Here is a 14489-nt window from a genome sequence, read left to right on the forward strand (position 1 = left end):
CTTGTCTTCGCAGCAATTTCGGTTTTATTCAAATCGTTCCTCCGCGAAGAGCGATTTTAATTAATTACAAAAACCACATTTAAACACGAAAAAACAAGAAATACTCTTTATTGCTTACGATCTAATGGTCGACAGACCATTCGGTACAGGACACGAGCATGGATGTTCTGTTGAATAACGAACCAGTGATTGGCTGCCATCAACGACTTCTTTTTAAAAACATTTTTTAGTTGCTATACAATCTATTTTGTGCGGTTTTCCTGCCTTGAACGCACAATCATGTGTTTTAAAAGAGTTTTAAAACCTAAATAATTAGCAAAAAGAGTCATAAGTTACGTTATGTAGTATTTTGTTTAATCTTTTTTTTACGATTGCCATTGAATCAATGCTCCTGGCCCGACCGGTCCGAACCAGGTCTCAGGCAGGATATCGTTCTGTCCGTTACGGCTACTCGAACGAAATCTGTCGCTTCGCTTTCATGATGCTCGAGTTGGCCGCACCACCGACCAGCAGTTTGTTGCCCACATTCCCACCTCCTCCTACGCCCCCAATGAGGCTCAAACTCTTGTCCATCCTGTACGGACTGAGGTTTTTCTGGTCCTTGCCCGAGAAGAGCAGCTGCTTTTTGGTGGAGCGCTGGCGCAGCTCGCTGTCCACGTTTTCGCGCAACGCGGTAGAGGAGCTCAGGCTGCCAACGATACTTGCACCCAGCAGCCCCACCGTATTCACGCTGCCCGTCGATGCTGCCGGCTTAAGATGTCCAACCGCCGCGCATCCGGCACCTGCTCCACCGCGCATGAAGCCGTTCGGTTGCGATAGCTGCGACAAACCGCCACCGAACGAGCTTCCCTGCGACAGTATGGAGCTTTGGCTCAGGAAGCTTTGGCTGGCGCTTAGCGAACAGTCGAAGGGAGACGTCGCATCGAAGGATGTCGTGCTGGCGGTTCGCTTGAGCCTTCGCAGCTCGTACTCTTCGGGCGCAATGTAGCCCTGCAGCTTCTGCATGTTGCGCGCGTTCGAGAGGCGTGTCTTCTCGCGGAAGTAAATCTCGTGCTCGCTCTTACCCTGAATCACCTCGTACACGTGCTTGTTTGCCAGTCTGTAGGAGAGGATGGAAATGGATTTGAGGTTAAATTTGAGGCCTGCTTCCCCACTGGTGCCGCTCCCGTTCGCTGACGTGCACTTACTTTAACATCTTTTCGCTCGTACTGCTGATGGTTTGATCGTTAAATTCTAGAAACAGCCTTTTCACTACCCGTGCCAGGATGGAGGCATGCTGTTTGAACAGTTCATGCTTGGTCGTGATCTGTTTGCTTTGCAGTGCTTGCGAGACAGCCCAAAGCAATTTCTGGAGAAAAAAACAAACAAACAAAACCATGCAATTAGTAATGCAAAATGCTCCACCGATGTGTTCACGCTGCCTTACCTTTTTGTGGTTTTCCGTCAGCACCGCCACTGGCCGTGGACCATCCTCCGAGCATATGTCCGAACTGGCACGAATCAGCGGTCTTCCGCCGACGATCGGTGCACACTCTACGGCCGACGCGGAAGGAAGGGTCATACTTTGCACACCCACACAGAAGCTTCTACTGCGAGCAAACTTGAGCGAACGAGGCGTCAAGTCTTCCTCCGTCAGTCCGGCCGCTTCCGTGCGCCGGATCTTCTCCGTCCGTTCACCCGACCGATCGGTTTCGCCGCTGTCCGTAATCGATGAGCGTCGCCGTTTGTTCGTGACCGTGCTGGAGGAGCTTGCTGCCGAGGCGGCCGGCGGGTTGCCTTTGTCTTCGGTTGCAGCTCCGCGAACGGGCGAAAACAACGAACGTTTCGATTTTAACACCCGTGCGTCGGAAAATAACGACCGCTCCAGTTGCTTGCTATTGCTGCCGGCCCGATCGTTCCGGGACGTGGCCGACGAGGTGCCACCGTTCTGTGGGCTGAGGAATAGGGCCCGTTTAGATGATTCGCGCGTTGCTGGCACATGCACCTGGGAGCACGATTTACCACCAGCAGCGTTGGTGCGAAGTAGGGAAAGCTTTTTCGCGGATGAGCCCGGCGTGCGGCGACGGGGAGACTTTTTTCCACCCGGCGTACGCCGTTTCGGTGTTTTAATTTTGTTTTTCCTACGATTGTCCGATTTTCTGCCAAAAGTTATTTGTTGGGGAGCAAAAAACTCAATGTTAGCTCATGCGTCTAGTAGGCGGCTTCAGAAAAAAAACACACACACACTTACTTGGGATCTAGTAGCACTTGTCTATTATTGCACACCCGGTGCGGATTCAGTCTTCTCAGCACGCCCGCATCGATCGTGCCCTTTCCGGCGCTAACGATGCTGCCGCCCCCCTTGCTGCCGCTGTTGTTAAGCAAACTTTCGGACGAAAATGTTGCTCTCCTTCTGGCCAGATGGCTCAGCCTTCTTCCGGGCGATTGATTTAACAGTCTGCAAATATTAGTGGGAGGTTAGTGTACCAAATAACGCCGATTCTTCTTCGCACTCAGGCGCGGATTACTTACTTTAGCCGTTGATTGCGTTTTTTCGCACTCGACTGTAGGACGGTCATGTTGAAGGAACAGCTCGTCTCGGCACTAATGTACCGTTCGATGTACTTTAAACCCAACAGCTCAATCGTTTCCGTAACGCCTGACCGGTTGTAGTGCAATCCGTGTGCCCGATGGTGCGTCAGTTCGGGCCACTTTAACGCAGCCAGTTCGTCCGTGGTGTGCGTCGGTTTCATCAGACACGGTTGCTGCTGCAGCTTTTCACCCGGTTCGCTGACCCCGGCGGCACTGTCATCCAATGGTTTTGTCGTGCCGGTCCGGAAACCATGCGTCACCAGCCACGGTTCAACGTTGTTACGATATATGGTAAGCATGGTGCCAATATCAATATCGGAATAGGTTAGCGCTGGCGGTGGTGGAATGCCGGCTAGAGACATTTGCATACGCTTCAACAGAATGCGATCAGTCCGGTCCACGCTGCTTTCGTTCGCACTTTCCATCTCTTTGATGCTTGCTCCGCTCGTGCGTGCCTGTGATCGGTGCAAGTAATCTTCGCATTCCCCCTGCCCACCACCATCTCCGTTCCTTTCTGATGCATTTTGTCTCTCCTCATCGTCGTTGCCGTCGTCGTCGTCGTCATTCTCATCGTCATCTTCGTCATCGTCCGCAAACAAATCCGGCGACTTTTCGTTATTATAATGGCTCAGCGAATTATTCTCCTTCGTCAACAGTTCGAACGATTCGTTGAGTTTTTCGTCGCGGATACGCGAGTCGTCGCTGCTTTTTCTGGCATCGGTCTCCAGCTCTGCTTCGTCCTTAGTGGATCGTTCCACCGTGTCCGCTGCTACCGTCCGGATCACGGCTAGGCTTTCCGCAGTTAATGGCTTTATTTTCCCATTAAAGGAAAGATCAAGATTGCCGGCCGGGTCAGCGTTTTTGCACGTTGGTTTCTCGTCTACACCGAGCATGTTGTCAACTGCATTGCAACTGTCGTCGGAGAGCAGCAAACCGGGCAAACGTTTCTTCTGGCTGGATCCTCTACGCTGCGTCGTACAATCGTTTGATTGTTGGTCAATACTACATTGTTCACCGCTAGGCATGACGTCGAGCGGAGTTTCAGCGCTGTTACTTTCGCAGCCGCTTATTGGCTACAGAGGGGAGACAAAACGAGGGGGAGAATATTATGCACAAAATCAGATACGATTGTTCCGGCGACCGGTGCGCCATCACATGTTGGGGGATACTTACTGTGGGCATGCCATCTAAAGAATTATTAGCGCTCAACCGCTGCTTGGTGATCATTATTGGTCGAAATTGAGCGTAAAGTGAATGTATGGCAATGGGACACAGGGAGGGGCAAAGGATCGCTAGCAATCACGTACAAGCAGTACACTCACAAACGCACCCGTTTAGCATAAAACCTATGCCAACGATTAACTCTGTCTCACCCTCATCGTCAATGCTCCATAATCCGCAACCAGTCCGGAATGTTGTGCCAGCCAGTCATTGGCTCTAATGCTAATCACTCATTTACCGAGACGATCCCGATCCGATCAACTTTACCATTAGGGTCGACGGAGTGCGTGCGCGCAATACCGTAAACGTCACTAAAACCGATGCTACCAGGGCGCGCGGGTTCGATTGCGCTAGTGTGGGTAAAGTTCTACGTCACACACACACACCCCCCGCGACGGGAAGTGGATCAAGCTTGTGTGAGCAGCGTAGGCAAAACGAGTGCCACTGCTCGATGGACCCACTGAAACTAACTTGTCTAGCACACGCACGTGGTCATCGCGTTTTGTTTGTTAAATTCAGCTGATGTTTAACTGGATTCTAAATCCAGCCGCCTAAATGGGAATAGAACGATAAAAGAATGCTACACCGTCGCGGCCATCTGCAGCTACAAACGTAAACACACTGACAGTGGAAGGGATTGTTAAGCGCAGCTTACACACAACACCAAGCCTCCCAGCAATTACGAGTGCTCATGTCAAACAATTTTAAATTTATTCACTTAAAAATAATCAACAGTATTATCTAAAATCAGACTTTTTTGACGATTTATGTTTAGTGTTGCTGTTAACAAACTTATTACATCATTATCTCTGCGGTAAAATCATTCAATCACTTGCTTGTTTCTTGTTTCCACAATCGTACCGATGTGCTTAATATGTGTGTAACCCGAGCTTATTCTGCAGCTGTTCTACTTTCGAACAGTTTTGTGGAAATTGGTATACCAAAGGTGCGAATGAGTCTGGAAAGTAAACATCGACAATAGCTTTGTTTATATCATTCCTCTTAAATTGCGATAGTAATTCTGCATTTAAATTGACGAAATAACTAATCACAGTGAATGTTTCTAGTGTTAAGATAAAATAAAGCTTTTTAAGAGTCGCAAAACGCCATTGCTTTAGAACTCGCCATTGGCTAACTTTGCGTGCGGGGGGTACTGATTTCGTGAAGTAACAAAACAACACAGTGCAGCCATGCCTTTAACGGCGGAACAAGCAATGTTGCAAGTGCAGGTATGTTTCCTTTGTATTCTATCGTTTTGATAACGCAACATCCCCCCGCTAACGACTCCCCAATGCTTGCAGGAAAGGCTCAAATCACTCAAAACACTGGTCTGCGAAATAGAAACGGAGCGCAAACGTAACGAAACCAACATCAACAACGTGATGCGCTTAACCAAGATGTCGAGCGAGGACAAATCACCGGCCCTGAATCACAAGCTCAAAACGCTGTACAAAGTAGGCCTACAGGATGCGATACAGGAGGAAGCACTGATACGGCAGGCGCTGGCAAAGATTCAGGACATCAGAAACATACGCAACGAACGCCGCATCCAGGCCCGCAATGCCGGCAACAAGGAGACCATTCGCCGCGGTGCTTTAATGAAGATGCTGCAGATCTCCGCCCAAACATTGCCGCTGTTCGTCAGCAAGCCGGGCGAAAAGATACCTCACCTGTGCGGATCGATCCCGGCGGACAGTAGCTACATTGCCAAGCCGGGCGACATGGTAGCGGCGCTGGTGAAGAGCGAGGAGGGCGAAGAGAACTGGATATTGGCCGAGGTGGTGCAGTACGTGTCCTCCACCAGCAAGTACGAGGTGGACGACATCGACGAGGAGCAGAAAGATCGCCACGTGCTGAGTCGTCGCCGGATCGTGCCACTGCCGCTGATGCGAGCCAACCCGGAGACCGATGGACAGGCGCTGTTCCCCAAGGGTACCACCGTCATGGCGCTCTACCCGCAGACGACCTGCTTCTACAAAGCCATCATTAATCAGCTGCCCCAGACGGCAAACGAGGAGTATGAGGTGCTGTTCGAGGATCCAACATACCCGGACGGGTACTCGCCGCCTCTGTTTGTCGCGCAGCGGTACGTGATTGCGATCAAGCAGAACAAGAAAACCACCTCTTGACAACCGCAACAGCAGCAAGCGGTGCAAGCGCAGCCAGTCGTTTCACACGGCCCAGTCCCTGCGGCTTCCTGTCCAAATTTCGTTTTCGGAAATTATACAGCTGCCACCACCAACTGTAATCAGGCGAGAGCGGGAGGCACTGCCAACACCATGACGACGGTGTCGGCCAATACGAAGCAAGAGTGTGTGACGGAGAAAGTGTTCGAAGACGAACCCTTTTAGACCCATTCCCATTCGTTCATGCTACTGCTTACTATTTATGCATTGAAGATAAAATAATAAAACGAAAATGCACCATACCGATATGATACTCAATAATTTGTGAATGATAAATAGAAATGAAAACAAAAATCAAACAACGAACATACATAATTACAAACCATTACTTTCGGGGTGGTGGTAAGAAAAGATGACTAACGATTTATTCATTCATTCTCTTTATTATCTCTTTTGTTCTTCATCTTCAGTTCATTTTCATTATTTGCAGGCGCCTTTTTCTGTTGATTCATCTTTATATATATTATATATTGCTGTTCATTTCTTTTCTGTTGAGTTCGAGAGGATAGTGCCATTTTTTTTTTCTTTGTTTTAAGATTATTTTTCCTTTACTTGATTGCGCCGTTTTGCTTATTTTTTTTTGTGTGTCTGTTGTTTTTGCACATTGTATTTTTTTATTACCATATTTTCTGCAGATGGCATCTTTAGCATATACACATATTTTTTGAAAGGACTTATTTTTTGCTCCTTTCATTTGTTTTGTGTGTTTTTTCTTCTTTTCTCATTTGATGCGGAGTTTCCTCTTTTTCCTTATTATTTTTAGCCATGGTGTTTTGTAAATCTGTGTAGTGGATCTTTTATATATATTTTTTTTCTTTTGTTGGGACACTTTCTTTTTCCCACCATGCGGAGTCTCTTCTGCTTCTCTTCTTGGTTTCAAAAAACATTATTTCTGCTGTTGTGGATGTGTATTTGAATGTTTTTTGCGTCTTTTGCGCGCATGCGCGGCCATTTAGGCTGCATCATCTTTTCAAGCGCGCGTGTTTTTTTTTGAGTTGCGATGAAGACAAATAATGTTTTTTGAAAAATATCATATAAATTTTATTATCTGCAAAAATTAGACAAAAAGGGGGTAATGTTTATCTAAACATAACGAAGCAATATACTACTACACAAGGGAACATAAACCAAGTATAGAGACAAAAATGTACCAAATGAAACCCTATTGTTATGATAACGAAGGACTGAACGGGAAATGAAATGTTGTCCCAGGAACTGGCGCTGGCAAACTGCTGAATTGATTAACACGTTTACAAGTGACCAAGTGACCAAGTTGCAAATCAAACTCTACGTTTCTACTTGTGCTATATTTTCACTTAAAATTCTGCGATTCTGCAAAGTTCAGAAAAGTCTGTTGAGTCTGTCGAGAATTGCAGTAATTCAAATGTATAAACTACTTTGTATAATGTTTCTACGAGTTGCAAGCTAATACTGTAACTAAATACTGTTAATATAAAAGTATATACAAACAAAAAGTCATAACAATGTCGCTATGATCTTCTTGAAATATGCTTTAAAGCGATTAAACATGCATTTAAGGCAAAATAAGAACAAACTTTACCAGAAAATTGATAATATTTAACACAAAACTGATTAAAAAACTACTACTCAGGAGTTAAATTTGTTCACTAACTACTTATTTTCAACCGGAACTGATCGTGAGAAGATGAAGTGCTTTGAACATTATCGCAAGAATAGGGTAAAATGGATACAGAAGTGATAGCGAGCAGATGGTGAAAATCTACTTACCCCTAAGTTTAGCTAATCGACGTAACATCTAGTGCGCGGCTATACTTCTAGATTCAGGAAATATCACCAATTAATAAGGTGCATAATACGTCGCACGGCCTCGGTAACCACGACTGGAAGGAAACACCAGAACACACAACCGAAATATAGTATTATCGTACTGAGCATTCCACTGGACGCCTCGAGCTACTTACATCGGTCTCCTGGTGCCACGGTGCGCACCGTAGCAGCAAGCCCTGGACACCCTGGCGGCACGTCCGCGTACGCCTCGGGGAAACCGATTGGTTTGGCACATTCCCGGACGGTTGGTGCGCTTAGGGTTCACCTTGATCTGTCGGCCCCGGAATAGTGTTTCGTTCATGGCGAGCGCTGTCTCCACAAATTCCTTCGACCCGAACTCAATGTACGCAAAGCCCTTCGGGTGGCCGTCGGCTTTGTTGCAGAGAATCGTAACTCGATTAATCGCTCCACAGCCATGGAAATGGGCTTCCAGCTCTTCGGCAGTCGCACCGTAATCGACGTTTCCCACGTAAATGGACCGATTGTCCACCTCGGCCTTTTCCTCCGCCGTCAGCATGGGCGTCGAGCCGGTGGGCGAACCCAAGGTCATCTGTTTCGTGACTTCCGACTGCAGCTGCTTCAATTTTTCTGCCTCCTCTTCCATTTCTTTCACCCGTGCCTTGATGGCTTCTAGCTCTGGGTCGATCTGCATTTCCGAACCTTTTAGATAATCGTCCTGCAAACAAGAAAAAAAGACAAAATGATTAAAACAAAGCCAACATGGCAAAAAATACTGTGATTTTATATCAGTTCAACTAACTCTGTGCGACAGGGAAAAATAATTTTAATGCTTCCTTCTCAATGTAATGCTTCAGACTAAATGTAACAGACTTTTTATTTCTCTTTTCATTTTTGACGAAAAATCGAACGTAGCATTACAGATAAAAAATCCGAGAATGATATCTTTTAAGCACAAACTTTCGCTAATCTGGTGGTACGGTGCAAGAGCCGTGTCGCTTCAGTTTTTTAGTTCTCAGAAAATGGATAAGATAAGATTTTTTACGTTGATAAGCAATGGTATCACTAGAAGTAGGTACCTTATTTTTGCCTTTATACTACCTCTTGACTGAACAAAATACGGAAACGCAAGCTCCATTTTTGAACTATCATATTTGCTATAATGGTTTTATAAATTTAGTTCTTTACATGTCTTCCAAATTTTTTTTTTCTATATGCATTTTGGCCTTTGGCGGTGCTTCTCTTTGGGGATGTGTGAAAAGAAATGATTAAAAATCCAAACACTGTTTGAGAAATACAAGAAAAACCTTTGTTCAACAGTTTGTTTTCTTTTAATAAAATTATTACAAAATTATTGAAATCGTTTTAGCTTATTTTGAATCATTCCCAGTGAATAATTTTGTTGGAAAAAATTATTTGTTCAACAGATTTATAAGGAAACAACTACTATGTTAGCTTCGAATACATTTCAAGTATAGCATACGAATTTTCTATTTAATTGCAGAGTGTAGATACTGACGCGTCGTGCAATATAATAAAATACCAGTCGTGGGTTCAATTCTACAATGGACCGTCCCCCCGTAGCAAGGATTGACTATCTGACTGCGTGGTCGCAAGCCGCCTGTACAAGCCTGCGCCTGTTAAATATCCGCGTAAAGTCATAAAATCATCCAAGCAAAAACAAGAGAAGGTGCCGGCAGGACACCCCTATTTACTCGAGAGCAGTAAATGCACATTTTTACAAACACCATATAAAATGTAATTTATGGCACGTTAAATCGTATTTACCCAAAAGATGCAAATAATAGAAAAAGGTTGCCGCTGGGACAGAAAGCCGAAGCGGCTACCAACCACCTAGCGAATGAACGATGAACAGGTTGGCGGCGGAAACAACTGGTGTTAGCAGCGCTAAAGCTGGAAGGAGGGAATGAATTCATTGGAAACGGCACTAACCTCGATCAGGAGCTCGGCTTCATCGTCGTTGCTTCCCAGCGTAGCCAGGTTCGAATCGTTTAGCAAACTATCATCAGCCATGTCGGAGGAAACTGGAAAGGCAGAGTGATGAAACTTTGAATACAATTATATTCCTGCACGAACGCGTTTCAACCAGCACAACATCGGGAGCCGGACATAAGCGGTAACGCCGTCTTTTGCTTTTCAAAATGGCGGACATCTCGCTGGCGAACGAAGATGTTTCGGCCGTAGGGGGGAAATTACACATTTTCCAACACGACCCACAGCTGCACTTACTTTAAAGCTAGTCGGCTATTCTTTTAGAATAATAGGGAATGTGAATGAAGGTAGTTTAATTGCAGGAAATTGGAATTTTATCAACACAAATCACTGCGCTCTGCCAGGCAACAATGTCGAATGACGTGAACGAAAGAGAAGTGTTTGACAGCTGTCGCCACCGATATGACAGCCATCATTTGCCGGTGGCCAAAAAAAATCGCTAAATAATTTCAAAATATAAAATAAATCTATTTAAAAGATGTCCTGGGTCCCCGCTCAGATTCAGTTCTTTTTTAATCCATTTTGCAAAAATAACTTCAAAGGATAATACGAAAAAAATAAGCTGACATATCTATATACCTTGGCAACATGTTGACAATGACAATCTTTGCCGGTGTGTGTGGTTTTGGAAGCATTGTAACTAAAAACAATAAATAAATCCGGTCCCAATTCTATCCACATTAGTGCTCGCACGCCGCACGCTTACTTCCAAACACGATGGCTAGCCGTGTAGCAATGCTGTTGGGGCAAGTAGTCCCATGTGTTAAGGTGAACGCATCCAAAATACGAGTGCGACGAATGGAGCTGGACACGAATCTGAACATGGTTGGTATGGGACCAAAGATTGCATAAGGCCAAAAGCGTTGCTCACTCGGTTGTATTTTTCCGCCTTTAGTACTTCAAAAAGGATGAGTTTTACTTTGCCCACGATCCGGACAAGCGGTGCAAAACGGGCGACATCGTGCTGATCAAGGAGCTGCCCGAAAGGCTTACACGGCTCATTTCGCACACCGTGGAAGAGATCGTGTACCCGCTGGGCGACATTACCGACCCGATCACGGGCAAGAAGGTGGTCGTGGGCAAATACCGCGAGGATATTGAGGAAGCGAATCGGTTGTTCGGCAAATCGAAGGATGCGTTTGACTACGCCAACGCACCGCCGCGTGGTCGGCTGGAGGGTACGCGCGATTTTACGCACGGAGAAACGTACATCAAGTACCACGAGGACGGCAAAGATCAACCATTTGCAGTGTAAAAGTTAGTGTTTAAGCATCCAACCATCGCGCCCCGTGCTGCATTATGAATAAATTATGTACAGTAGTGTTGTTATAGGACCCGGTCCTGTAATTCATCGTTTAGCTTGGCAGTGTTGAACCGAGGACCGAACCGAGAAACGATGTACCGTAACACGGATGGTACAGTTGATACTGAATGTATTTTTATTCTCAACTTCCTTCCAGTCGCAGCTTCCGAGAACGGTCTAATCGTCTAGCCCCAGAAATTCCCGCTCCAGTGCAGCTCCCATCATATTCCAGTCTCCGTCGTCCACGTCGTCGATCGGCTCGTCGCTTCCCTCGCTGTTCGATCCCATGTCCAGGTCGGATGGTAGATTCTCACCCCGCCGGAACTTTGCGCTAGGGCTCTCGTCCTCATCCTCAGACGACGCGTTGGTTTGACTGTTTTCGTCATTGTTCTCTGGATTGTCGTACTTCAGGATGCGTCTGTTCTCCTCCTTTTCCTGTTCCTCCTCCACCCGCTTCCGGAAGATGTTGTGACGCCCCCGGTTGGTTTCAATCTCTTCGACCCGCTTCCGCTTCCGCAGTGCCTTCTCCATCGGAGGGTTTTCTATGTCGACTGGCTCGTCGTCGCTGCTGCTATCGTCCGACTCGAAAAAGTCGTCGAAATCGTTGTTCATCGCATCGAGATCGTCGTTCGAAAAGCTCAGCAGTGGATTGACCGTGTCCATGAACTTGGGCTCTTCCCGCGACTTGACCACAGCACCGTAATTAACCGCATGCTCTATCCAACGAATGAAAAACAAAAAAATAAGAAATAAAAGTTAAAACCAAAGTTAACGCCAATTCTTCCTGTCACCATCACTCTTCCCACTCTTCTTACCTGGACTGTGACAGTGTGGTGGTGGCTGTCGCATTTTGGCCGGATTCGACGCTTTCAGCGGATACAGCAGCTCCTCCACGTGTTCCCACCGTTCCGCACACGACCACAGCCACTCGGGGGTGACGATTTTAATTTTGGGATTTTTGCGAGCATTGTTCACCTTGGAGGTACCGATCGTAACCGCCACCAGATGCGTCGTCGTTGGTTCCAGGTTTTGGGTGACCGCCGCACCGAGACTGCGTGCGATCAGGTACGCTTTGCTCTGCTCCAGCTTCACATTGTTCGGTATTAGACCGGAGAAGCAGAGCTTCGCCCCGACGAGAACGCGCGCCTTCACCTGCGGTATAAGCTGCTTCAGATCGGAAATGGTCTTCGACTTGTCGTACTCTTCGTAGAATGTTTCGTGAATTTTCAGCAGAATGTGCTCGAGGTAGAGTAAATAATCGTCCGGATCTTCCAGCTCGATCAGTTCCTTTTCTTGTTTCGTATTTCTGGCCGAACTGTTCTCCTCTTTGGCAGCAGCTTTCGATTTTCCATCGCTTTCGGTTGTGATTTTGTCTACCTGCTCAGCTACGTCTGCGTTCTCTTCTGGTTCAGCTTTTGCCTCTGTTTCTGTTTCGGTTTCTGCTTTTGCCTCCGGTTTTGCTGTTGCTTCTGTTTCTGCTGTTGCGTCTGTTTCTGCTTCGGTTTCCGCTTTTACTTTCATATCTGGTGTCTGGTGTTCTTGTGGTTGCTCCTCATTTTCGGCTTCCCCTTCTCTCGTCTCTTTTCCAGCATCACTTTCCTGCTTTGCGGTGGCCTCGTTCTCTCTTGACTCAATTTCTTTTTCTTTCCCATCCTCTACAGTACAGGAATTGTCCGTACTGGTCGGAACTGCATCTTCCACCGCCTCTTTTTCGTCTTTAGTAGCTGTTGCTTCCCCTTTGTCGCTAGTATCCTCCGGATTCGATTTCTCTACCGCCGCCGTCGACTCGTCCTCCTCCTCTGCGTTATCGTCCAGCACGTGCTCGGGCATGCTTTTCTCGCACGGTTGCTGCTTTCCACCACCTGTCGACGCTTGTAGTTTGGGCGTCGGCGGGCGTCCTTCATCGTCTGCCTCTTTCGATTTCTTCCCCTTCTGCGACTGGCTCATCAGCTCCTTAAAGTCCACACCCTTCCCATCCAGCTCGTTTTTGGACATGCCGGGTGGGGCGTTTATGTCGCCCGTGTGGCGAAAGAAATGGTACGGCTTCACCTGTATCAAGTTCGACGCCATGTTCCACACGTCCTCGCGGTCGTCGATGATGCACACCATCGAGTCACCGCACGGGAACAGCGCCTTCAGGTTATCCGTCTTGCTGGTCGCGTTGAAACACTCGTCGCGCGAGAGGATGCGATGGGAGAAAAAGTTACCGTCCTTGTCGAGGAATTGTGCGATCATGTGCGCGTAGTTGCGTGCTCCGAAGGTACATATGTGCAGCTCGTAGTATGGATGCATTTTGGCCAAAAACTCCAACGCACCCGGCCGCAGCCGCGTGTGATACCAGGGCGAGTTGGGGCCGTACAGTTGAAAGTGATAAACGTCCTGCAAGAGTGGGTTGTGGTAGGTTGGGACGGAATTAGGCTGCGCTCGATGCGTACATCAAACCGATCTTACCTTCAGGTTGTTTGGCACATTATCGTTCGTGGTGTGAATGAGCGTCTGATCGAGATCCACCAGTAGCACCAACTTCCTGTCACTCAGCAGCCTCTCGGTGTCGGCTTGGCCGAGCTTTTTGGCCAGCGTTTCCGTCACCTTCAGCTCCGGCACCGAATGTATCATCGGCACGGAGGCCTTGGAGCTGCTGCTGCTGGGCTCATCCTGGCGCAAATCGGCCCCACAGTCGGCGCACATGTCCTTGATCACCGTCGTGTGGCTGCATTGTCCAAGCTCGAGTACCGGCTTGCTGCAAAAATCAACAACACACAATCAAACATCAACAATAACAATCGATCAAACACTTCCAAACCCGCCGCACTTCCATCAGCGCTTTCACCCATACATCTACACGCAACACACACACACACACACGAACAGCTCGGTACATCGATTTCATCGATCCGCATAATCGATGGATGGTGCACGCTTACCCTTTCGCCACAGTTGCGCCTTCTCGTGCTAGGCGCCTCTTTACGACGCCACTTTTTGTGGCCTTCAAGCGCTTCACTTCCTTATCGCTTCCATCCAGCTGCTCGTAGAACAGTATAATGCTGCCGCTGGTCACTGGAAAACCTTCACGCACTTTCCATTTGCTAATTTTTATCGCACAATCGTCCGGAGCGCAAATGATGTTTTGATTTGCATCGGCCATTTTTTGTCACTTTTCGCCCCTGCCAGAAATGCTCGACGAAATGGTGACGTTCTGACAGCACAGGGCTGCCAGCAGCACCAAAGCGCGACGCAGTACGTGCGTGTGTGTCAATTAACCCTTGAGTGATAAAATCAACACTGAGGAAACGATTTAAAAAAATAAAAAATTAAACCTTTGCTATTATGTTGTATTTTGCGTCCAAAGCATGACCGGTGAGACTTCGGCCTTTTTGTTTACTTCGTTAAATTATGCATTGAAAAATCTTTATATGGCCGGGACAATA

General features: G+C 47.2%; 5 protein-coding genes across 7 annotated transcripts; 2 read left to right on the plus strand and 3 right to left on the minus strand.

Annotated features, from left to right (window-relative positions):
- Nucleotides 1-78: 78 nt before the first annotated feature.
- LOC1274791 (uncharacterized) lies at nt 79-4423 on the minus strand. The gene is made up of 6 exons (XM_313994.5): nt 3745-4423; nt 2512-3644; nt 2231-2437; nt 1427-2138; nt 1188-1348; nt 79-1099 (listed from the first exon to the last, which is right to left on the minus strand). Exons 1-6 carry the CDS (start codon nt 3796-3798, stop codon nt 448-450), a joined length of 2919 nt encoding a protein of 972 aa, XP_313994.5. The 5' UTR covers nt 3799-4423; the 3' UTR covers nt 79-447.
- A 267-nt stretch (nt 4424-4690) lies between these two features.
- On the plus strand, nt 4691-6236 carry LOC1274793 (SAGA-associated factor 29). Its single transcript, XM_313997.5, has 2 exons — nt 4691-5021; nt 5094-6236. The coding sequence occupies exons 1-2, from the start codon at nt 4983-4985 to the stop codon at nt 5919-5921; spliced, it is 867 nt and encodes a 288-aa protein (XP_313997.4). The 5' UTR covers nt 4691-4982; the 3' UTR covers nt 5922-6236.
- Nucleotides 6237-6341: 105 nt separating this feature from the next.
- LOC1274794 (polyadenylate-binding protein 2) lies at nt 6342-10143 on the minus strand. 3 transcript variants are annotated; one of them, XR_009764659.1, is made up of 5 exons: nt 9996-10143; nt 9699-9790; nt 7922-8463; nt 7728-7840; nt 6342-7026 (listed from the first exon to the last, which is right to left on the minus strand). XR_009764659.1 is itself a non-coding variant. In XM_061642765.1 (4 exons), the coding sequence occupies exons 2-4, from the start codon at nt 9777-9779 to the stop codon at nt 7798-7800; spliced, it is 666 nt and encodes a 221-aa protein (XP_061498749.1). In that variant the 5' UTR covers nt 9780-9790; nt 9996-10143; the 3' UTR covers nt 6342-7797. The 3 variants fall into 3 exon arrangements, 1 of the variants encoding a protein (XP_061498749.1); XR_009764660.1 differs by having other exon boundaries at nt 9699-9812; nt 9996-10136; XM_061642765.1 differs by having other exon boundaries at nt 6342-7840.
- A 31-nt stretch (nt 10144-10174) lies between these two features.
- LOC1274796 (small ribosomal subunit protein uS17m) lies at nt 10175-11116 on the plus strand. The gene is made up of 2 exons (XM_313999.5): nt 10175-10583; nt 10654-11116. The coding sequence occupies exons 1-2, from the start codon at nt 10476-10478 to the stop codon at nt 11011-11013; spliced, it is 468 nt and encodes a 155-aa protein (XP_313999.2). The 5' UTR covers nt 10175-10475; the 3' UTR covers nt 11014-11116.
- A 58-nt stretch (nt 11117-11174) lies between these two features.
- Nucleotides 11175-14286, minus strand: LOC1274797 (RNA polymerase II subunit A C-terminal domain phosphatase). The gene is made up of 4 exons (XM_061642746.1): nt 13986-14286; nt 13513-13801; nt 11877-13440; nt 11175-11777 (listed from the first exon to the last, which is right to left on the minus strand). Exons 1-4 carry the CDS (start codon nt 14204-14206, stop codon nt 11239-11241), a joined length of 2613 nt encoding a protein of 870 aa, XP_061498730.1. The 5' UTR covers nt 14207-14286; the 3' UTR covers nt 11175-11238.
- Between the last annotated feature and the right edge of the window lie 203 nt (nt 14287-14489).

Source organism: Anopheles gambiae, chromosome 2, assembly GCF_943734735.2.
Source record: "Anopheles gambiae chromosome 2, idAnoGambNW_F1_1, whole genome shotgun sequence".
In the NCBI taxonomy this organism is placed as follows: domain Eukaryota; kingdom Metazoa; phylum Arthropoda; class Insecta; order Diptera; family Culicidae; genus Anopheles; species Anopheles gambiae.